General features: G+C 36.7%; 2 protein-coding genes across 2 annotated transcripts; both read right to left on the bottom strand.

The window, feature by feature from the left end:
- Positions 1-13,236: 13,236 nt before the first annotated feature.
- LOC146002769 (uncharacterized) lies at positions 13,237-13,782 on the bottom strand. The gene has a single exon (XM_083140704.1). It carries the CDS (start codon positions 13,780-13,782, stop codon positions 13,237-13,239), a length of 546 nt encoding a protein of 181 aa, XP_082996830.1.
- A 465-nt stretch (positions 13,783-14,247) lies between these two features.
- On the bottom strand, positions 14,248-17,271 carry LOC146002768 (uncharacterized). Its single transcript, XM_083140703.1, has one exon. The coding sequence runs from the start codon at positions 17,269-17,271 to the stop codon at positions 14,248-14,250; it is 3,024 nt and encodes a 1,007-aa protein (XP_082996829.1).
- Between the last annotated feature and the right edge of the window lie 8,310 nt (positions 17,272-25,581).

Raw genomic sequence — 25,581 nt, 5'->3', positions numbered from 1 at the left:
AGAAGAAAAGGTGGAAACAATGACAATCCTGATTGTTTGCAATTTCAATACTCCATGAGGGCTGTTCTTGCACACAATTTGTTGAGACATTCTGATGCGTCAAATTGTGAGGCTGATTTGGATGTCCTTTTGGCTTCTATGTGTCAGAATAAGTTTCGTGAGGTTGCAGGTACATTGTTTCCAAATGTTCAATGAGCAGGAGGAAATAATGGAACTGCTGCTAATCATGCTGATTCTGAGACTGGGCTTTGCCAGGACATCCTTGTAGATATCCCTCCTGTAGCTGACATTGATTGCAGTCTTCCTGAACAAAATGCGGTAGTGTATATTGCTGACCCGATGCCTAAGTGGGCATAAGGGAGAAGAAGAAGAAGAACTATATTGCTGGATACCTCGTACGCAAGACAGCAGCAATAACTAAGGAATGTCCTACTTGCTTCCAGATATTAACAGGCCCTAAAGATGATTTGCTTCTGAATGGTATGCTGATAGATTTTAATGAATATGATGGTTGCAAGTTGAAGTATCCGTCATTGGCTCTGTGTGATACTATTAGTAAGTTCTCTGAAAAGGCACAACAATCAGAGCATGTGCTAAAGCAGCAAGTCATTGGTTGGATGGTCATACCAGTCATATCATCAAGCATTATTTGGTAGGTGTTTTTATTTGGATCTTTATTTATAAGTGTGTCAAAGACATCAATGAGCAAATTAAGTGCATGTCACGTAAAAGGGGTGAGAGTAAACAGTTAAAACATGTTTAAAATGTAATACCAGTGAATGGCCAGATATGTATGTATGTTAGTTTTGTTGTTTTTGTTTTGTTGTTACTTGTTAGGTTTGTTGGTGGTGGTGTGTGTGTGTCTTTGCAGAAAGTATAGATGTGTATGTTTTTATATATTAATTAATATGAAAATTATGGTGGATATTTTGATACTTATGAAAGATCATGAACCAAATGCCATATGAACAAAATTGTCTTGATTCAACAACCGAGTCTGTAGATGGGCACTCGGAACAACTGAGAAATAATACCAAACTAGCCCCCCCTCACATTACACCTTATTTGGCCATTTTCCCTTTTTTAAAATTGATTTATTTCATTGTGTGTGGGTGTATAGACATATTTTGCACTTCCCAGTGTTTGGAAAGATGTGGAAGAAAATTATTATCTTCATTAGGGCTAATTGTTAGTCTATTTATTTATTTTTGTGCTGTACACAGTGACACGTTTTGATAGAATGTAAACTTGTCCAATTTTTCTTTGATCATGTAATTTCAGACCATTCGAGATTTTCAATAGGAACACTGTTCAACGACTTTCAATTGTCGAGTTCAAATCAAGGACTAGTTTGTGATTAATATGATCTTGTACAAACTGCTTTAGCCCATATTTACAAAACATGGCTCCACAAAAAAAAGTGCCCGATGCCTGAATTATTTTTTTTGTCTACCCCTTTTGGCAGTACATTATAATATATGGCCTGCTGTACCATATCACTGCAGATTTCAAAGTTAACGTAGCAAAAGTGAAAAAAAAATATAATAGCATGTTTACTACCTGATTTAATATTACATGTGATGTAGATATTTCCATTTCCATTATGGTTTGATTGATTTGATTTACTTTTTTTATTTTACTTCGCGTTTTGTGCCTCTAGGCTAATTTGCGAAGATGGGGATGAGTGATGAAGTGATGAAATTGATGAATGGACATTCACAAACAACCAAGCCCGACCGGGATTCGAACCCGGGACCCTTGGCATCGCAGCGCGATGTGCTAACCACTCGGCCACAGGGTCGGGCCATTTCCATTATGGAATTCAAAATAATAACAAAGTGTACGTGCTATTATTCAACATCACAAATCATGCACATTTAAGTAGGTTGGGTTACTTTAACATAAATTCAAGATAATTCATGTCAGGGTAACATATATTCTGCTTTTTTTTTTACACATCATTCAATGTTTCACATGGGTTCGTACTCAAAAATCATGCACATTAAGATGCAGATTTATGTAGGTTATGTAACATTAACACAGTTACAAATATGCGTGGTTTGAAACACTGACCAGGTGTTATGTCATGAAATGCATGTTACATCCGGTTGACGTAGTGGAAGGAAATGGAGGCAACAGCTTCAGAGAGACATCAATCTAGAAAAATACATGATTTACCGGCCAAATAAATTGAATGATGGGAGAAAACACTTCCACGACCTTTCAAAAGTCTACAGAAACACAGTTCCGTAAGTACTTTCTCCTGTAAAATTGAAGAAATACTTTTCCCAGAGATCAGAATTCCAAATTAAAATTATTTAGTTTGCAGATGTCACTCAACAGTCAGTGATTTATTATACAACTGTGTATTTTGTATAATCAAATGAAGTGGTCTTTTAGTCATGGTACTTTTGTTACGTGTGCAAAGAGAAACCGTTACTTTTGATTTTGTCTAATAATAATTTACATATTTTTCATTACTTACTTCTGTACTGTATACTTTGGAGACAATGAATTTTTGAATACCTATCTTTGTTTATGTTATCCTTACTTGCCTGTTGATATTACATTGCACCATAATAGACCTGCAATAATTGTAACGGAAAGTAATAATATTGCTAGAAGTGCATGTATGTTATTCCTTGGGGATTGTGCGTTGGGCTAGACATTTTATCATGCAGTAATGGTTACACTGTCATTTTATCGTCAGGTAATATGTATATATTTATCTGGCCTAAGAGTTCAATTTGAGTTGAATTGTTGGACTTCTATGATTATGACCCTGTCCTCAGGGAGGCGTATTTGTCTTTAACTTGTTGTCTAACACCTGATGTTCAGGGACTCCTGAAAAGTTGATATGAGTGGTTATAGTGTAAATTTTTGGCATAAACAGAGTGCCTTTATTGGTGGTCGAGGCTCCACGTCTGTGGCAGATCTGTTTTTGGTTGTCAAGTGTCTGCCTGGGAGGATTATTTTTTGCTGGTCTGGGCTCTTCCATTTCAGGGGAATGCGAGTTTGACAATTGGAGTAATCAACTTGAAATTTACTTTCATGCTATGGGAATGAGAGACGTGGTAATAGATAATTAAGGTACTCACGTTTTCCACGAAGCTGTTTTACATTATTTTCTATTAATTTTGGTAAACAGCTTCGCGGAAAACGTGAGTACCTTAATTGAAATTTACATTAACAGTGTCTTAAAAGTGGTCAAAAATATAAATTAAAAATAGTGGTTAGAAGTCCAGCAAATCAACATGAATAGACCAGCTACACATAAGTTCAATTTAATTTAATTTTTGATTAAAATACTTTCTTGTACATTGACAAATAGAAAAGGAAAACTTGATTATTACATTTACATCATTACTGGGCAATAAAAAATTATGAAATGGAACTTAATGCTATGTATATTTGTTATTCTATCATCATAAGTGAAGACTCAATTAATTAAGCATTCATCCACTTTTTTTCCTCATTGAGGATGCAAAGATGCAGATTGTAATGAATTAGATTGATTTTTAATGCAATTTATGTTAGTTTTTTCCCACCTATGTGCCTCCTTTTTAAAAAAATACTTGAATTTAAAAATTTTTGATGCAATGTATGTCGAGCTGGTAATGTAATGTTTAAGAGAGTGGCTACTCTCCAGGAACACCTTGAAATCTGGGAATTATGCATTAATTATTGGCTTTGGCAATTATCTGTGAATTCTGCATGATTTTTTTCCTATCGACGTGAAAAATTTCAACTTTTATTAATACAAATCCCATTTCATTTATGCTTAAATGCCCTGAGGCAAGTTTTCACAGTTTAGGTTTTATTTTTATTGAGAAAGCTGTGCGGAAAATAAAAAAATAATTATATCAATCCATTTACCTTTTAGTGTTCTTTGTAGAACCATCTATCTGACAGGCGGAATATCAAGGTATAATATCTTGAAGTTGATTAGGTAAATATACAATTAAGTTTTTTGTAAATGAGTATACCCCATAACATTTGTGTAGGTCTGTAAATCTGAGTATGTGAAGTGGCAAATGTAAACTCTCCACCTTAAATTATATATTCTAAATGTATGTGTTTGTGCCCTTGAAGTTTTGGAAAATTAGCCTTCGAAACCTGGAATTATACTTTTATTTTATCATGGTTCTAGAGTCGCCAGCATGCACAATGCAAAACTGAGAGTCCTATGTACGACCAGATTATTATTTGCTAAAAATCGCATTTGATAATTTTTGTGGAGTTGCTGAAAATTGTGGCTGTATTATGTTACTAACATAATTTTGCTTGCTTGTTTAACCTGCATGACTTGCATATGATTTGCTAAAAATATTTCTTGCATGAACACCATGATAAATTAGCATTCCAAAAAATATTGTCACAAGAATCATCTTAAGTTGATAGCATTTTAGCAGATGGTCTACACTGAAACAAGTAAGTTTTATCTTTTTTGTGCTTATTTTCAGGGAAAATTCGAGTTTATATTTTTATTTCAACCCTTGCAAAATTTCGGTAGTCTGTAATGAAAGTAAAATTTTACATAAAAAACTCATTTCAATGATATAACATCAATTTTTGTTAAACTCCTATGACGTGCATACATATTCCTTGCATTGGACATGAAAATAATCAGCATTTCACCAAAAATTATCTGTTATTATTAAAGTTAAAATTATAAGAATCGTCTTGAGTTGATAGCATTTCAGCAGATGCTCTACACTGAATCAAGTAAATTTTTTTCTCCTTTTTTACTGTTATTTTCAGGAAAAGTTTGCTTTACATTTTTATTTCTGTATTGAAAATTATAATAGTCTGTGATGAATATATATATATATTATGATTTAAGCAAATGCATTTTTACTTGCAGAACCAGTTTTAATATTTTAACGAATGTAGTCTGTATTTTTGGCGATTAGGAATTCAAACCTGAATTTCTAAGTACCATGAATACATTCGTCAGTATTAAAACTGGTTTTGCAAATTTTCTTAAACCGTAAAGTTGCCTGCATCGTAAAAGTTTTTAGTGGTCGGGCAGCTTAATTTAAACAGTTCCTAATTCACTATCAATTTCGCGCAAATGAAAATGCACATTGTAGCGTAACACGTAATAGCGTCTCCACAAAGCGCTTTGCTTCCGGAGTTGCAATGGTAACCGCAGTAGTGTTACAGCGTGTGGTGGCAGAATATTCTCTGCTTCTTCCTGATTGGCAAGTTTCGTTTAAATTTCTTATTCCAGATTGGCTGTCTTGTAAGCCTGCTGCTGAAAAGTTTCCATTGTGAGTATAGGAACTTTATTTTCTCTTAACATCCCCATTCTCTTTGTCCAGATGCTCCGTACGTTGATGACATAAGTCCCTGTCAGTGTTTCAACCCTTCCTTTTTTACTATGCTTGCCTAACGTAACCTAACCTAACCTTATCAGGAATTGTTCATGGGGCAGATCCAAAATTTCAATTTTGTAAAATATATCATGAAGATTCGTCACTTTTCCAAACGGAAAAGCCATTGTTCAAATTTAACAAACCTATCTATGTGGGGCTGCAGTTCTGGAAATGTCTAAGCTACATATGTTCCAGCTTCACTATAATACAATAAAGCCTTTTTATAAAAATGACCTTTCTCTTCTGTATATGGACACAGATAGTTTTATATATCATATCAAGACACCTAATCTATATGAAGATATAAAACATCCTAAGTTGGTTGATACCCTCCTAATTTTGATATTCCTTCCCACAACAAAAAGGTGCCAGGTAAACTAAAACATGAAAAAAGTCATGATTAAGGAATTTATTGGATTACGAGCAAAAATGTATGTAATTAGATCAGAAAAAGATATTATTAAAAAAGCCAAGGGAGTAGGTAGAACCATAGTAGAGAATAAAATCTCCTTTGATGATTAATACAACTGTCTCAAAACTAAGTCACCCAAACTAAAGGAAGAAAAAATAATTCAAAGTGTTGATCATATATTAACCACAAACAAAATAAGAAAAATTACCTGGATTCAGAGGATGACAAGAGACAGATTCTCTCATGTGAAACACATACATTACCATGGGGGTCACTATTGCCTAAGATGACAACCAATGTAATATTTGCCAATAAAATAACCATGAATCTATTTGGGTTTAGAAAACAAGCTATGGAAGTGCCTGTTCAGTTAGCCTCACCAAATTTCACTAATTTCTTGTCTAAACTAAATGGACTACTAATTATCTATAAAAATATTTACTGGGAGTAATATCTATCGTATTAAATATGATAAGATGAATACTGCCACCACATATGGTATATCTGCAAATGATGGTTTGTATATAGATTTGCTGGGAGAGTATGATAGACTTATACCTTTATTTCTAGAATTGAAAATCACTTATCTTATAATAAACAATTACTACCAAAATGCTTAATACTTACCAGATTAAATGTTCTATAACAAGACTACTATGCTTGTATAAGCAATATGAGAAAACAGGATACATGTTCTGTTGCACCATACGTATAACTGAAAGCCTGTTTTTCCTGTGCCAGATGGGTATGTTGCATGCTATTATAATTAGCCTTGGAAGTCGAACATCAATACTAGATCTGCCCGTGAAAATTTTTAATTTTTTAATTATTTCTTTTAATTTTTAAAAATTTTCAAATTTTTCAGAAACTATCTAAGATTTCAATGAACTCATACTTCTGTTTTTGGAGTTGAAAATTATCTATTTTATAATAAATAACCATTACCAAAATGCCTAATGATATTTTTCGTCATACAAAACACAATGATCACAGTGATGAAATTCTTGTACTTGACATTAGCGTCAAAAAATTACGTACTGATCTACGAACATTACAAGAAACTCTCAACTCTAGTCTCCAATCTGAGATAGCTAGCTTAGACTCTGTGTCTGGATCCTATTCTCAAAATTGATGCTGAACTCAAATCCTTACTGCAAAAATACACTAATTTAGCCTCAATAGACAATCTTCAAAACTTAGAAGAAAGTGTGGGCAAATTAAAAAATGAGGTTGAGAAATTCAGACAAGCTCAGAAAACTAATGTAGAACAACTGAAACAAAAACTAAATAATCAAACAAACAGTATTCGTACTGAACTACAAGCAAGTATCCAAAGTATTAAAACTCAAGAAGATTATGATAGTATAATTGCTTATTTGCGTGAGTAGTTTCAATGCTTTGAGATCCCTACATTAGAAAATATAAAAATTGAGCTACAAACAGATGAGCTGCATACTGCCATAACTGAAGTCCAAACCAAACTTCAAATATTAGAAAATTTTATAAATAATCTACCCTCCTCCAGTAAACTAAATGCCATTGCTCATAATGTTAGTAACATCAAACTGCAGCTTGAGACTTACGAGGATTTTGGGAAAATTCGAAGTACCATAGCCCACACTGAGGATACTTTAACAATGAAAAATGAACTAACAAATGTCCAGGAAATACTGGAATCAAAATTACCTGGCATTACTGAAATTCTGACTATAGTCCAACAGCAAATTACTAAGCTGGAAAAATCTGAACACTAAATCTGAATTATCCCAATTTCATCATTTGATAGATGACATACAAAATAAATTAGAAACATTACAGCAATCTACACCTACACAGAATGACATAACACAACTCCAAGATGCGGTAAAGAATTTTAGCTAATGCCACTGAATTAGATGCTGGGAAAAAAGTTTTGACAATACTTCAAAATACTGTAGCTAGCTTACCTACTTCTCAGGAACTAAGAGCTGTGACAAGATCAGTAAATAGAATACTCAAATCTGAAGATATTAAAAACATTCAGGTGGAAATTGCACAAATTCAAGAAACTTTTGCCACTTTGCCCACCAACCAAATTGTCAGTGAATTTCACTCATTATTTATGGAAATCAGAAGCCAAGTACATGATCTTTCTAGCCAGAGTTCAAAATTGAGGCTTGTGGAGAGTACACAGCAAATTATTTCAAATATTAAGCTTCAAATTGGGACTATAGAAACAAATCAAGAATCAGCCTTATCAAGTTTCACCACACAGCTTCATGATTTAAAAGAACAATTTAAACAACTGTACGTTGATGTGAAAATCAAAAACCCAGCTATGATGAGATTGTTCATACTATAGGGGAACACTTGGAACCAATATTGAGTAGATTGGATGAAATAGAATCTAGTCAGTTATTCTCTGTTGAGATTGTCAGACTCCACAGTATTCCAAATACTAGACGGCACTGGACATATATTAAGGCTGGTAATATTTACAAATTATATTTTTACTCACAGACTCATAAATTTTTCCTCAATGGTACTATTCAATTTTTAAAATTTGGATATTTGAAAAAGGGAAAACAAATTAAGGCGCCACTTTTCACTATACAATGAAAAGTTGGTGTGTTCAGGGCACTTCAAATACGAATAGCATCTTGGGATAATACTACCAATAAATATAAAATACATGAAGATAAACAATTGTCTGTTTTTGATGTTGAAACTGGTGACCAATTATTATTTGAAGTTAAACAGTTTTAAACTGAGGATAATCCCTTTTATGTAATCTTCTCTTACCAAACACAATGTCTAGACAAGATATAGTTAATGAACTACACAGACCAGCTCGTCCTAACTACAAACGACTGTGTGTGGTAACAAAAGGAATTGATGATTTGTGGCAGGCTGATTTGCCTGAAATGAAGACAGGAAATTTAAAAACTCTGAATAAGAAAAATCATGGTTTTAAGTATTTGCTTACTGTAATAGACACTTTTAGTAAATATGCCTGGGCTATTCCTCTAAAATCTAAAACAGCAGCTTGTGTCACTGAGGCCTTTAAGTCTATTTTTGAACAAAGCAGAATACCTCGTCACCTACAGACAGACAGAGGAAAATAATTTTACAATTCCACATTCACCAATTAGACATTATTCTACATACAGCAATTTGAAAGCTAGCATAGTTGAACGTTTCAACAGGACATTAAAAAATCATATGTAGAAACAGTATAGCATGCTAGGTAACTATAAGTGGGTAACATTTTATCTGATCTTGTTCATAATTACAATAAGTCTATACATAGAATTATACATATGAAGCCTGCTGAAGTAACTAAATCTGACGAATTACAATTGATTTCTACTGTTTACTGTCCTAAATATCAACATACAACCAAGAAACCCAAGTACAAAGTAGGAGATCAAGTGAGAGTTAGTAAACTGAAATATGATTTTCAAAAGAGTTTTACTAAAAATTAGAGTACAGAGTTGTTCATTGTGGTTGAAGTCTTACCAGGGAACAGGCATACATATATAATAAAAGACAATTGCAATTAAATATTGGAAGGAAGGTTTTATGAAGAAGAACTTAGCAAAACTGAATACCCAGATACGTATCTTATTGAGAATGTATTACGTGGAAAGAACAAAAAGTTTTTAATGAAATGCCTGGGACTTCCAGAAAAAAGTTGGATTACCACAGACCAAATAATTGTATGGCAACAACATGGAATGTGGTCAGACGTTTGCCTGATTTACTAGAAACTAAAAGGATAAAAGGGGAGTTGCTACCTAACAATATTAGGTGTCTCATTGTAGGTCCATCTGGTTGTGGAAAAACTACACTACTTGTAGATAATTTTCTACTTGCCCCAATTGGTTAGACTGGAAGACCAGACACTTGTATGTTTTCTCAAAAAGTTTAGACAAACCCAAATACCAGCAGCTTATGAGATTGTATGAAGGACTGGGCATAGCTATCTTTGGATCAGAAATAAAGCAACTTGACTATTGTCTTGAAAACTCAGTTGTAGTTTTTGATGATGTAATTTTAGAAAGTCAAAATGAAGTACGTATTTTTTTTACTCAGGGTCGTCACAGGAGAATAGACCGTTTTTATCTGGCTCAGACTTATTCTAAGATTCCCAAACAGTTACTTCGTGATAATACAAATCTAGTTTGTCTATTTTGTCAGGAACACACTAATCTTAAACATGTATATAATGACTATGTAGGAGGAGATTTAAACTACAGTCAATTTTCAAAATTCTGTTCTTCCTGCTAGAACAAAGATGATTTTGGATTTGCCACAATTGATATGATTCAAAAACCTAACAATGAAAAATATAGAAACAAAATTAACAATTTTATAAATGTTGAGTCATTACAAAATACGTTATGATGTTATAAATAACCTATAAAGAAAAATGACAAAACATAAAATTTAAGACAATTTGAATTTACGTGACTATCTGGCTAAAAGATTTAAAGGCTGGAAATCTGAGAATAGAGGATAATATGAACAACACAAGCGTCAAGATCAACCATATTTATGCTATCAGTGGTCTTGATAGAGAAATTAAGGGTGTCACAGAACAAAACAAAAATCTCATAAATGGGATAGTGCCTCTTGCTGCTAGAAATTATGCAGATATTCCTCCTACACCGTTATCTAGTATTAATACTTCTCTAGTACTCCATAGGAGATTCAGAAAAAAAAATAATTAGGTCCCTTGGCAAGAGATTACCTGAGTACTGGGAAATTTGACAAAGAAGAAGTGTTTGGATTATATCCAACCATGGAGCCTAACGAGGGTGTAGTTTGGAAAATTGAAAAATCTAGAGTTCCATTTCAAGGAGATGACGTAAAAGTCAATTAGGGTGGAGCAAATAGCTGGTCTAGATATCCTGGCACTGTAGAACTTTGGGAACTCATCATCAAGAAATATCCTAGAGATTATACAGATGAAGATTACCAGAGTTACTCAGAAATATTAATACTGTCTGATGCTCTATACCAAAACAATGATGCTAGTCAGAATAGAGTTAAATCTAGCAGTGGAGACAAATACAGAAATTTGATTAAACCTACATATATGGAACCATCTTAAAACTGGTAGTGGCATTAAACACTACAATACTCTACCCAAAGAGTTTGTGTCGGTGGATGATGTGAGATAACTCATGGATAGATTGTTGGCCATAGCAGGATAAGAAAATGCTGGCAATAATAATTTATATAATGAAAAAATAGGCATTGTGGATATGATTAGTGCTAAACTATCCAATTTTATTTTAAATGACAGTAAAGGCATAGGATACTAAATTAAAATTATTAATACTCTACCACCCAAAATCTGGAAGGGTCAGGGTTTAGTTAATGATATTATTAACAAACTTCCTTTCGAAATGCACTTACCTGGTTACCAATACTGTGCTCCACGGACTAGCCTAGAACAAAGACTCGAGAAAGGAGACAAAGGAATTAATCCTTTGGATACAGCTTGAAAAGACCATGACATTGCCTAAAATACTCACAATGACCTTAGTGTTAGTCATAAGGCTGATCAAAAATTGGAAGAAGTATCATTTGGAAGACTAATCAGCAAAGATGCTTCATTAGGTGAAAAAATAGCAACATTAGGAACAACCATTGTCATGAATACAAAACAAAAATTAGGGTGGGGACTATAATCCTATATATACATATATACCCATTAGGATGAAACCTAAAGTTATTGTATACCAAGTACCTTATTCAGATCTAAAATCTCTAGGATCCTTAGAACATCTCCTCACCAAAGAACAACAGGAGAAGAAAACATTCTTGCTTGAGTAGAGTGCAGAGTTCTAGAAAAAAAAAAGAAACACACTGGTGGATTCATATTCAGTATTCCAGCTATTTTAGCAGCTCTGGGTGCTGTGGGGAGTCTAGCAGGAGGCAGTGCAGCTATAGCAAAAACAGTTATTGACGCAAAGAAGATAAAGCTGTACTAGATGAGCAAAAACGTCATAATCTGGCAATGGGGAAGAAAGGAAAGGGTATTAATGCTTTAAGAATTTTTTTAAAAAAATAGAACCATTATCAAACTATGATATTGAAAATATGATTAAACTACTGAAAATTAAATACTTCAGAGGTGTTTTTATGTCAGGTTTCTTACCCTTCAAGGGACCATATAAAATAGATTGTGGAGTAGTCAATTTGGATAGTTTCAAAAATGAAGGCACTCACTGAATTTGTTATTACAAACAAAATTCTTTTGGTGGAATAACACCATCAGGCTTAATTAGTTATCTTAATACTTCTAATCTTGATTATAGTGACAAGCGTATCCAGGGTTTTGAGGATGTAAATTGTGGCCACCTATGTGTTTCTATGCTGGCCTTCCTATCTCATATAAATAACCCAACATTCAAAGGTTACCAAAAATCATTGTGGCATTCAAAGCATCATGGGAGTATTCCATCTCACTAGTGACACTTCAATACTAAAACTTAGCTTACATAATGATATTATCTATCCTAAATCCATAGCTCTACGTGCTTTCTACAGTATGTATCGTATTCCCAATATCACAGAACACAATAATAGGATTGCAGTAGGAAATGAAAAAAATATTATTACTCCTGTTTAGTATAATCTATCAACATTACAAGCTCATCTGCCTAGAGGTGTGTTACTCTCACAAAACTCTGTTACACACAGGGTGGAATTAGTTTGTACAACTGAAGCAGTTGATCTAGGTACACTTGGTAACCTACTAGGTTTTGAGAACAACACAAAACTTGAGCCTGCCATCAAACACAATATCCTAAATTCTTGGCCATAGAGACTTTGAACATCCATTGTAATGTGGCAGAAGGAATGATTACCAATTCTGATAGCAACATAGGTAGTCACAAACAAACTGGAATCATAGCAACTTTCAAACCAAATTCTGAGTTCATGGAACCTATCATCTACACACCTTCCTCACCTATCTATTTTCAGTATCTCACAATTGTATAGACCACAGAGTTGATGGTAACCAATGAAAAAGGTGAAGTAGTATATCTTGCAGGTGCTTCTACAACAGCAATCATAGAAATCAATATATAAAATAACCATTAACATGGAGCATATTGAAAGTTATGAGTTACAATCTTATCCTCCCAATCGTCGTACATTTGCTAATCTCAATGAACCCAATTGTGAAATTGATTTTGACGTGTACGTGGGTGACAGTTTTGTACATCCTCACAGAGCTGACTTGTATATTAAATTTGAAATAGTAAAAAATGAAAATAATGAAACATTTCCCCCTTGTGCAAACATAAAACTAGTAGATCATTTTGTACCACACTTGTTCTCTCAAGTAGAAATTAGAAAACATGGTACTGTGATAGATAGAATAGACTATCCTGGCATTACTTCTACTGCCATAGGAACACTTACATTTTCCAAAGTTGTTCGTGCCCGTCATAACGGTCTGGAATTCAAACATGCTTCTATTGGTGTTAATACTGTATACAATTCCTCAAAGGTAAGTAGGGCATTCCCCACAACTCTTTTGAGGTGGTATTTAACTGATTTGACGCCACTCTCCCACAACCCTCCTGCATGAGGATTACGAGGAACATTAAAATGCCACTGGATGCCTAAGCTGCTTAGAGCACTTGAAATAGTTTCATTGTGCTTTGGTTGTTTTGCCAATCTCATGAATTCCTTTAACTCTCTATTAGCGCCAACAAACGTTGTTCCACAATCACTGTAAATATTACTGGGTTTTCCACGACGAGATACAAATCTCCGAAGTGCAGCCAAAAACGTCTCTGTAGTACCACTGCTCACTATTTCTAAATGAACTGCTTTCGTTGCGAAACAAACAAATAAGGCAATATAACCCTTATACTGCTTACGAGAGTGTCCAACCATTTCCTTCAACAGTATGGGCCCTGCATAATCCACACCACAGTTTATAAATGGACGAGAAGGATTGATCCTAGATTCTGGTAAGCTACCCATTAATTGTTCCCCAGCTTGTGTACAAAAGCGATGACAAGTTACACATTTCTTCACAATGTTACGCACTGTATCTCGGCCTCTCAGTATCCAGAATGTTCGTTGCAATGAGGACAACACTAACTGAGGACCAGCATGAAGATTAAGTAAATGTTCATTTTTAATTAATAAGTGAGTCAATTTGTGCTTTGTAGGTAGCAACATTGGATGTTTATGGTCCACTGTTATTCTTGCTTTGTGTAGCCTCCCTCCAACACGAATGACACCTGCCTCATCAACAAAGGGAGCCAAACACAATAACCTGATTTTTGTTGGCAGAGGAATTTTAGCTTGTAAACAATGTAACTCTGCTGAGAATTCACTTTTCTGCGCTTGTTTTACAAGAGAGGTCGTTGCTGTCACAAGCTCTTTAGTTGTCAATGCTCCTTGCCTTCTCTGATTCACTGACTGGCGAGTATTGAATACAAATCATTGGATCCATGCCATTATTCTCTGCATTTTAGAAAAGCTTGAATATCTACTGATCAGATCTTCTTCTACTGTACTGTACATAACTGTAATGGCAATCTTCTTCTCTTCTTTTGTAACTTCTTCCAAAATTTCGTTGCTTGTCTCATGATGATCAAACGTTGCCAATGAAGTTGCTTGTAAGAACTCTGGTCCCGCCCACCATAACTCACACTGAGCTAAGGCTGAAGCACTGATACCTCTTGTAGCAAGATCTGCAGGATTTGATTTTCCCAGGATGTGAGACCATTGTTCACGACGAAGACTCTCCTGCACTTCTGCCACTCGATTTGCTACAAATGTTTTCCACCTGCTTGGTGTTGAGGATAACCAAGCAAGCACAATGGTAGAATCAGTCCACACACACGCATCTTCCAATTTGTAGGATAGTGCATTGGAGATTACTACGAGCAATCGTGTCAATAAAACTGCCGCTGATAGTTCTAGCCTTGGTAGAGACATTTGCTTGATTGGAGCCACCTTAGTCTTTGCTCCTACCAACCTCACTTCAACATGACCATCGACATAAACTGAGCGAAGGTACACTACCGCACAGTATGCTTGTTGTGATGCATCACAGAAACCCACTAATTGACAAGCAATAGCATTTGCAGATACAATAGCACGTTTGATTTGTAATTGTTGCAGTACAGGAAGTTCACTACAAAAATGTAGCCACAGTTCGCATGTTTCCACGGATAATGCCTCATCCCAGCCCAACTTTTCTTTCCACAATTCTTGAATGAGTATTTTTGCTTGTATGACTGTTGGGGATAAGAAACCAAGAGGATCAAACAATTTTGCAATGTCAGATAACAATAGTCTTTTCGTCAATGCGTGACGTTTTGGTGGTAAAGTCACAAGAAAAGTGAAGTGGTCAGCACCAGGATGCCACCTTAGACCTAACGTTTTCACAAGTTCACTGCAATGGATATCTAAAGGCACATTAGTTTCTCTCAACTCTACAGGTACTGCTGTCAACACTTGTGGCTCACTAGAGGACCATTTACGTAACTCAAATCCACCCTTTGGTAGTAACTGTATCAATTGTGACTGCAATTCGATAGCTTCTTCCACATTGCTGGCACCAAATACCAAATCGTCAACATAAAAATCATTTAATAACACTGGGGCTGCTAATGGAAATGCATTCATTTCATCAGTAGCTAATTGTTGAAGACACTTTGTTGCAAGATAAGGTGCACTGGAAGTCCCATACGTCACCGTGAGACTACAAGATGCATGAAATGATGCTACTGCCCTTACCTTGGGAAAGTCCACACTGCCACAAAGAATCCAACCAAGAACAGTACGTAGTGCAGTAGGTGTTCCCTTTGGCCCAACACATTTGCCACTTTGCATAAGAAAAGGAAACAAATCTGCTCCAAGTAAAATGTCCACCGGTTCCATCACATAAAACCTTGTATCTGCCAACTTCAGTCCTTGAATATGTGTCCACTTCCTGAAGTCTGGTAAAGGTTCCCTGGGAATGTTTCCTGTTATTTTAGGAAGTACGATTGCCCTTGTGGTGAATGTTTTCCTTCTGCTACTGGGTTGGAATTGTAGATTCACTACTGCACTGCCTACACCTACACCCGTTGCTGTAATCCCATTCACAGTGATGTCTGCCTTATGCTGATGTAAACCTAACCTTTGCACACAGCGTGAGGTGACAAAGGAAGTCTCTGAGGCACAGTCTAGGAGCGCACGAACTGGTTGATAAACACCATCTCTTCCCTGCACATACACAACTGCAGTGGATAGCAACACTGGCTTTAGTCCCTTGTCTCCTTCTCCTGCCACATGAGAAGAAACTTCTTGGAGGGAAGTTGTTTCACTAGAGTCACTCTGCTTATAATAGTGTAACAACGTATGATGCTTTTTATTGCAAACGCGGCACGCCCCTGAGTCACATACCGATGCCCTATGATGACTTTGAATGCAATTATAACACAAACCCTTTTCTCTAACAAATCTCATTCTGTCCATTACCGAAAGGCTTTTGAAGTCTTTGCACTTGTATAGCGCATGATGCAGTTTACATTTTTCACAGGTATCATCCGACACTGCATGATACACACCCTTGAACTGGGAGCTATTGTGAGTCGACTGCTTCAATCTCTGAGCACTGAGATTTGAAGCTGATAATGCACGAGAACGCTGATCAAGAAAGTCACTCAACTCCTGAAACGTAGGAAACTCGGTTGTCTTTAATGAAAGTTCCCATTGTTGTCTAGTATCATTGTCCATTTTTTCTGTCACATGAAATACTAGGATAGGATCCCAATGTTCTATGGGCATGTCCATCACTTTCAACACGCGAACACACTCAGTAGTTGTGTCTAGCAGGCTACGTAAAGCTGCTGCGGATTCACGTTGCACTTTGGGTTGCGCGACTAAATGCTTGATTGTGTCCATAACAATTTCCCGTTTATTTTGATAACGAGAATTTAGAATGTTCCACGCCTCTACATAGTTATCATCAGTCACCGACATGGACTGGATAAGCAATGCAGGTTGCCCCTTTAACGAAGCTTTCAAATACTGTAGCTTTTGCGCACTGGATAACTGTTTGCTTTTGTCCACCGACGCGATAAACAAATCACGGAAAGAAAGCCACTCTTGTAATTGTCCCGTGAACACAGGCAGCGTGAGCTTCGGGAGACGCACTTCACTTGTTCGTGCTTCTGTCGATGACATCACCGTAGCTTGAGTCTGTGGCTGCTGCAACGAACAAAGCCTGCACATGGTTGCATCCAAACGGTCTTGAATACAACCGATTTCACCGTCATAACTCTCAAAAGTTGCATCATCACACGCACTAGCAAGGTCTAATAATAACTGTTTACAATCGTCCGTTAATTGTTTGGCTTTGTTTACCGATAACGAGATTGTCACATTGTCCAGTAAACCCGCGTTCACTTTATTCTCAAGGCGAGTAACTTCTCGCTTGAGCACAGTCTTTGCTGCCGATATGGCTTCCATGTTTATTGAGTCGCGCACGGATTGTTGTTGTCCAAACTACAATGCACGCACGAAACACTTCCTGACACTACAAAAGGTGCACTGAAATTGGTTACCCGTAGCAAACCGTATGTCAATGTATTTATTCACAGTTCACGAATGCACGCTAGCACAAAAGTTCAACACAACACAACGAATGCTGATCGCAGGCAACATCCGGCACAAGGAGGACCATGTTCGCGCCCGTCATCCAACAAGAAGACTCTTTTCTTGTTTCGGCCGCTGTTTGTAGCATTCCAGGAAGGTAATGGTGCTGTAGGTAGACTAATACACATAAATGAGACACTCAATTACATCAAACTGATGTAGTATTCGTCGCAAAATATACATTATTTGCAGCCAACCTGCAATACATCTCTGGTACAGCGTCGCTTCTCACTTCCCAGACTCTTCACTCTCTCACTTTCAGTAGGTACTAGTGTCCAGAGAATAATATGGCGGCCATCTTAGCTCCAAAAGCACAAGGTACGGAACAAAGTAGATGCAAAAATATTACCAGGATCAGGAACCAAAATTCTGACAAAAAACCAGTACTATTTCCATGCGTCTGCTGCCAGGTTTCTTCTCAGACTACAAGGACATCATATGGAAAGGTGCTTTGAGGGTCACTTTTATCAGGGCAGCTAATAACAATAATAATAATAATGAGTTATAGAACTTTAAATTCTGATGGTACATTACCCAACACTTTACATGAAACAGACAAGTGTATCATCAAGACCATGGAGCTAAGAATATCAGTAGTAGAATATGAAACTAATTATGACCCCAAATACAAAGCAAATATTCTAAAAAATCAACAAATTCCTACTGAATTTGACGCCACTAATCAATTCAATAGTATACACTATGATATACCAGATTTTGTAATTGTGTTGTTCCAGACTGGGAGAGAGAGCAGTCAAGAGAAGGATTCTAGCAAATTTGATGATTGCAAGATTAAAAATATTTATCTTAAAAATGGACATAATGATAATCTGGACATAGCACAAGATGACTCTCTTAAATTATATGAGGCTTACACTGCTTACAAGAGAGTAACTGAAGGAAATGTAAATGTATACTACACTCCTAGTGAATTCAAGGCACACAGACCAATGTTTGTCATCAACACATCAAAAAGAAAACAAGTGGTAGTCAATGATAAAACAAATATAAAGATTGTATGTGAATTCCATGAGCCTCTGCCTGACAACACTGTAGTGTTATTCTTATTGCAGAGAAGATGTGAAGAATGAAGAATTATAAAATTGAACTCTTAAATAAGAATATCTAATAAGTAACATACTTGTAGTATTTACTAGATCTGAGCAAATATGAGTATCTAAAAAATAACTAGTAATCAAGTAGTCTGTAGTTTTTTCATACCTAAGAAACTACCTTTGCACCATTCTTAAACAAGACTAGCCACCTGCTTTAAACATAAACCCAAGTACACTCACAACTAATCAACAGAGTGTCACATGACTCTAAGGGTAGAATTCCCAAGCTAGATATTCAAAAATTTAAGCTCTTGTTAATCACCCTAGTACGAGGGTACTAGCATGGTTGGGCATTTTGCTACACCTAGAACTTAGCTAAATCCACCAGAAGATATGAAAATATAGCTTAATTTTGGCCCAAATAGGCTATGGTATCAAACGGATTTGTCCGGTGAATGCCCTATTTCTCTACTACTCTATGTGAACATTCTGTTAGCTGGGGAGATGTCATTCCCAGCATCATCCCTCGCTTTGATCACGGGTTTTTGTGGAAATATATATATATATATATATATATATATATATATATATATATATATATATATATATATATATATATATATATTCATTATCATACTTTGCTATTCTTATGGGAGCCACAAGAAAATCTCAACCAGCGAATGAGTCGCAAGACAAATCTAATCTATTCTTTTCTGACAGTCCCTCATGGCGGTATGGTTAGCACATTGCTATACGAAGCCAGGGGTCCCAGGTTCGAATTCTGGTATTTGTTAATATCTATGAATCAATTTCATCATATCATCACTCATGCCCATCTTCGCAAATTAGTCAAAAGATGCACAAGAAACGAAGTAAATTAAAGCAAATCAATCAATCTTCGAAATTAGCCAAAAGTGGCAGAAATGCGAAGTAAAATAACAAAATCAATAAACAATAAACAATCTAATTTTATCTAATGGTATTTCGCATGCAATTCTTTATAGTTTTCTCGCTCCGACTCTTTCTGTTGCTTTGACCATGAGTTCACGCTGCCAAAACATCGGGTAGTGTGCACGGACGCACGCAGGATATTTCCAAAACATCGGGTAGTGTGCACGGACGCACGCAGGATATTTCCATGGAAGAGCAAGCAACGTTTTTCAAGGGGAGGGGCAAATGAGGGATATTATCTACAAGAATCATGTTCTCCCTGAAAAAAAAAACACTCATCCTGTTTGAGTTATCATGTTCCCTCAACACCATTTTATTTTAAGTTGACATTCATTTTCTGGGAGGGGGAGGCTGTGACTCCGCTTACCAACCTGCCTCAATGGTTGCATGTGAGAGTGAGATGAATTAAAGACGAAAATTGGTAAACAATGTAAGTGCCACAATAATTCAAACACCGTTTTCCACGTTAAACTGTGAAATGTGCCATGCTTTATAATGTGGTAAACGTGAAATGTGGCTGGTAGCCCTCTAAGTAGTTCAATGGGCATGTAAAGAGGTCACTAGTGTGCAGGTTGTTACAGGCTGATGTGGGGAATGATGCGATTTCCCTACACTTTCGCTTTTGCCACTTACAACTTTTACCACTTTTAGTCCTCAATTAAGTTCTCGTCCGATGCACCCCACCAAAGTTCCCGGCTTGAGTTCCACATGGGCGGTTCAAGATAAAATGTTCTTCCGGGCAAGATTTTTTTTGGCTATGTATCTTCAGCCTGTCACTCCTACTTTCCACCTCTCCCCAATAAAAAACATTGACCATGTTAGATTTTTAAGGTTTCAATTACAAAAAGATAATATTGTTTTTTAAATACTTTGAGTGCTACTGTTCAAAACATCTTTACTGTAGGTATGTGTTTTTTTTTTTTAAATGTACATAATGATATCAAAATATATTAGGTTAAATTGCAACAAGAGTTTGCAATATACTTGTTATGTTATGCAACATTAAATTAAATTGAGGACTAAAAGTGGTAAACGTCATAAGTGCCAAAAGCAAAAGCGTTGGAAAATCGCATCGTTCAGCACATCAGCCCGTACGAAAGTTCACACTAGTGCCTTTTTACACGCCCATTGAACTACTTAGAGGGCTACCAGCCACTCTTCACGTTTACCACATTATCAAGCATGGCATATTTCACAGTTTAACGTGGAAAACGGTGTTTGAATTCTTGTGGCACTTACAGCGTTTACCAGTTTTAGTCTTCAATTAATTCTTGTCTACACAAATCCAAATGTGGCCTCCCCGATAGCGCAGTGGTTGCGTCATCACCTTGTAAACTAGGGGTGCTGTGTTCGATACCCGGTAGAGGCACAAGTGGTTCGGATTCCATTTTAAACTGTTGCTCCAGTCCCGATTAACCTTACTGTGCATAAAGTGGACTTAAAACACCAACTCAACAACAACGACAAATCCAAATATGCTTAAAGTAAATGACCACTTTTATATAATCAGAAATAAGATATTGGTGATACTCAACGGTAGCGCCTAGGTATAGAAACAGGCAACCAGGGTAGTTACCCGGTCCTTAAGCCCACTGGTATTCCTTCATTAATTTATTTTATCAACAATCATCATCATGTTTGCGAAGAAATAATGAAATACAAAACACAAATGCAAAAAACTCAACTTTTTCACAATTCAAATGCGTATCTTAATTGCATTCTCCATATTCTCACTCGCAATAGATAGTCTATGTTAAAGCTTTGCTTTAGTCACATTTCTAAATTCTTTGCACATAATTAATTGCATAATTATAGATTCGAACACGAGACTCTCTGAATCATCGGAAATTTCCGAGCTCTCGTGATTCCCGAATAGCCGGTAAATACCAAGGTCGGGATTCTCGAAGAATCGGGGTCCCGAGTAGTCAGGATTTCCCGAGCTATCGGAATTTCAGAGAAGTCGGCAATTCCCGAAACTCCGGGATTCCCGAAGCCTCAAGATTCATGAAAAGTCGGGAATCCCGAAGAGTCGGGATACCCGCTATATGTCGGGATTTTCCGACTTTTCGGGATCCCGGAATATCAGGAAGTCATTTCCCTAAGTTGGTATCGGGAAGGGAAGTTTTTCCCCTATCCCGATCCCGAGTTTTCGGGATCCGCACACCCCTATTGCAAACTCACAATTGTTACGCGCTGAACTAAAGGTCAACGAACCTTTGGTTATTTTTATATTTGAAAACTCGGTATTGGTTAAGACTGGAGGTAGGTGAGTCAACTCCAACTGGGGGTTGGCTGACCAAAAAGTTGACTAGACAGACATTGAAAAACCGGCCCATACACAGACAAATTATGGTTATACTAATTTTTTTTATAGTCTGTGGTTATCTGTCTGCTGAACGACCAAGGCCGCGTCCGAATCGGCAGTAGATGTCACCTAGAGCACCGTTCCATCCGGGGACTCAGCCAACCTCCGTTGTCCGAATTCGCGGCAGACGTGGAGTCGGAGGGGAGAGCAGAGAGGCACGACAGATGCACGCTTGAACTCTCTGTGACGCTGCGCTTGGCAGCCATATTCTAACTTTCACTTTGTACAGACAACATTTACTGATTAGATGATGTAAAACTCAGTTATACTTTAACATTTTATCAATAATACTGAATGCAGAAAAATTGTAAATGATGAAATAGCGTGTTACATTTTTAATATGAGTAGTAAATAGGTGGAAATCATTGTCATGTTTGTTTGGCGTGTGGCTTCTGCTTCCGTGCGATGAGCCTGCGCCCCAGAGCACTGTGGGTGAAGTTTGAGCTGACACCTGGCAGGAAAAGTGACAACCGTACTACAAGGGGACATGCAGATTCGGACGACTTGGACGTGACTTCGACGGTACGTGAGAGCAACGGGAGATAACTGGACGGAGCGCTTGCCAATCCGGACACGGCCCAGAAATCTCGTTCAGCGAGATCGTACAATTAACTGTGGCCAAATACACTCTGTAAAAAAAATTAGCATCACTTCATTATTTTTGGTCGTCAGCATTTCGCTCGTGAATTATCAGTTGTTTTATTGATTTAATTAGACTTGCCGATTTGTTTTCCTAACAATTATATAAAACACTATATCTGTACAATGTATTTTTATTATTTAAGTCATACATAATGCACTTTACAGAACTAATAACAAAATTATTGCAAATATAGTTGTGGAACGTTTTCGCACCAAGACAATTTTTACAAGTAAAAAGATTGAACAAAGGTTTTAAATGCATCATGATATGTCAATTTGTAATGATAGTAAGTAAATACATTGACTAGTACTTAGTGTGGCCACCCCTGGCCTTCCTAAGTGCTTCCAACCTTCGAGGCATGCTATGAATGAGATTTTGACAATATTCGACCTCAATTTCATTCCAAACATGTACAATTGCTGCCATAAGTTCCTCTTTTGACCTGTACGTCTGATTTCCAAGTTTTTTGCACATCATAGCCCACAGGTTTTCTATAGGATTCATGTCTGGAGAGTTGGGCGGCCACCAAAGTCTTTTAATATTCATATAATGGAAACCAGTTATTCACCACCTGAGCACGGTGACAGGTTGCATTATTGTCTTGAAAAATTAGATAGTCCAAATTCTGTCCAGAAAAATGATCTGCAGTTTGTAAAACTTTCCGGTTCAGGATTTCCAGATATTGATCAGCCTTAACGGTCCCTGTGCAAATATGCATCCTGCCAATCCCTTTTGCAGAGAAACATGCCCAAATCATAACACTGCCACAAAACTTTTGAGTTTCTAAAATACAAGATTTTGCAAGTTCTTTTCCCTTCCGCATCCACAGTTTAACTGAGCTGTCACTCCCCAGCAATTTAAATAGTTTTTCATCAGAAAATACCACATGTTCCCAATCTGTATCATTCCATGCGCCATAACGTGTGAAACACTCACGTCTAGATGTTGCATGTGCGTCAGTTAGTCTGGGGTTTTTACGTGGGACGTGTTTAGAAACACGCCGTTTCTTTAGTCGGGATACTACAGTAGCATGAGTAAGATTAACTCCCACCTCATTTTGAAGTTTGTGTGCAATTTGGCGTGAACTCATTCCTCTGTTCTTCAGTGCCATGTCCTTTATCATACGATCCAGTCGAGGTGATGTCTTTTTCTTTCTGCCACAGTGACTTCTCAGTGATGATTTTCCATGTTCTTGTTGCTTTTGCAGGCTAAGGCTAACTGTGGATTGATGCATTTGAAGTTGTCGACGAATTTCTCTCTGAGAATGACCATCCATATGCAAAGCAAGAACCATTCCTTGCTTACATGGTGAAATGTCACACTTTCTGCCCATTTTTTTTTTTTTCGAGAAAACACTCTCAAATACACTACACACCACTAGAACACTTCACAAATATGATAACGTATCCAAATTGTCAATAATGAACATTTAGTTTCCAACATGAAACACGTAACAAGTTGCATTACTAACAATCGTTTTACAGATTCCTGACAATTGATTACAAAGCCTTGCAGCAGTAACTGATTGCAACACCCTCTAGCGGACACTCCAAACACTAAATCAACAAAAGAATAACACCACACTACGCAGTGATACCAGACCAATGCTTCAATCAATTGATTTCAAGTTGTGCAGGAAAGATGCATGCATGCGAAACTCAAAATTGTCAACATCCGTAGAGTCCAGCACACATATTTCTGCCGTGCGATGCGCGAAACAACTAAAGAAGCAGTGTTGCTAATGGAGCAGATAGAAAAATCGCTGCAGTGCGCCGATGCACAGCTGTTACGTACAACAATAAAATTAGAGAATTCAGGTCTATCTAACGTTGAGTTTTAAACGTCATGCATTATACCAGGACTACGATTAATATGTACTAACAAGTGGCTTTGTATGTACATATGGACTAAAAATTCGCAAAATATGAACTAACACATAAGTAAAATTACCAAAAATGCTGCAAAGAAGACTTCTTCATACGATTCCTTATTTGAGTGATTTCAAACAAAATAAAAAAATATATATATTATTTTTCATTGCATTAATGCACTGGTGGCGTTCTAACTTTTCACTCCCAAAACCCGTATACACTGGTATGGAACTGCAACGGCAGATAATAACATGCCAACGTGTTAAACCGCTACAATTGCACCATAGCACTCCTCCTGAAGCAGTATTATTATTTTCTCTCTGAGATCGGCGACAGTCGGTTGCCTTTGTTGTACATTTACAAAGGATGCCGGCTTCCACAACAATAACAAGTACATATACTGCCACTAGACGATAAGCTGCGCGGCTTTTTCTTTTGTTATGAACCAGGGCCGGCGCTAGTCATTTTGCCTCCCTGGGAGATGGCGGCAGATGCCGCTCTATTTCGACCCCCCCCCCCCGGTCATTACGCAGCAACGGAAAATTGAAAATCAATATATTCCTAACTAAAACATCAAAATATAAAATAAATAATGAGACTTCTTATGCTATTTCAATACTATTCAGCGCAAAAGAATATCTCGCTCGATCACAGTTTTCGATAGGCTTATTTTTTTCTTATCTTCAAATTTTGCCGCTCTGGGCGATGGCACGGTTCGCCCTCCCCTTCCGCCGGCCCTGCTATGAACTTGGTCACCCATCAAAGCATGGCAATTTTAACACAGAAAACAATATGTATCGCATTAAGCAGCAAAAATGACAGCCTCCTCTATGAAATTTCTACAAGAACACGTGCCGGAGCCAGAGTTGAAATGATGTTGGAGCCACATAATTTATTTATTTTGAATAATTCCAAAATTATGAAATATGAACAATTTGTAAATTAAACCTGTTGAAATATGTAAAATTAAGTATATTTTCCTTAAATATGTAAAAGTAAGTATTTATTAAAGTTAGAAATATGGAAAAATATTGACAATAAAATGTACCTTAAATCACTACAAACAGTACTATTCGCACAGATATCACAAAATTTCAGCGATATTTCGTCAAACTAAAAGTATGTAATTTACCTATAAATCCTAGCCCTGATTATGACCAGTAGATAACATTGAACACAGCTATGGGTTCGGTAAATTGTCTACAGTTCAGAAAAAAAAAACTGGGAACTTACCTCCAG

The sequence above is a fragment of the Lepisma saccharinum genome, chromosome 19 (assembly GCF_977018435.1).
Source record: "Lepisma saccharinum chromosome 19, izLepSacc3.1, whole genome shotgun sequence".
Taxonomy (NCBI): domain Eukaryota; kingdom Metazoa; phylum Arthropoda; class Insecta; order Zygentoma; family Lepismatidae; genus Lepisma; species Lepisma saccharinum.
The sequence above is the reverse complement of the archived record's forward strand: the minus strand, read 5'-3'. Positions and strand labels throughout refer to the sequence as shown.

Coding starts and splice junctions, on each gene's coding strand:
- LOC146002769 (XM_083140704.1), bottom strand. CDS start 13,782: ATGGGTAGCTTACCAGAATCTAGGATCAATCCTTCTCGTCCATTTATA.
- LOC146002768 (XM_083140703.1), bottom strand. CDS start 17,271: ATGGAAGCCATATCGGCAGCAAAGACTGTGCTCAAGCGAGAAGTTACT.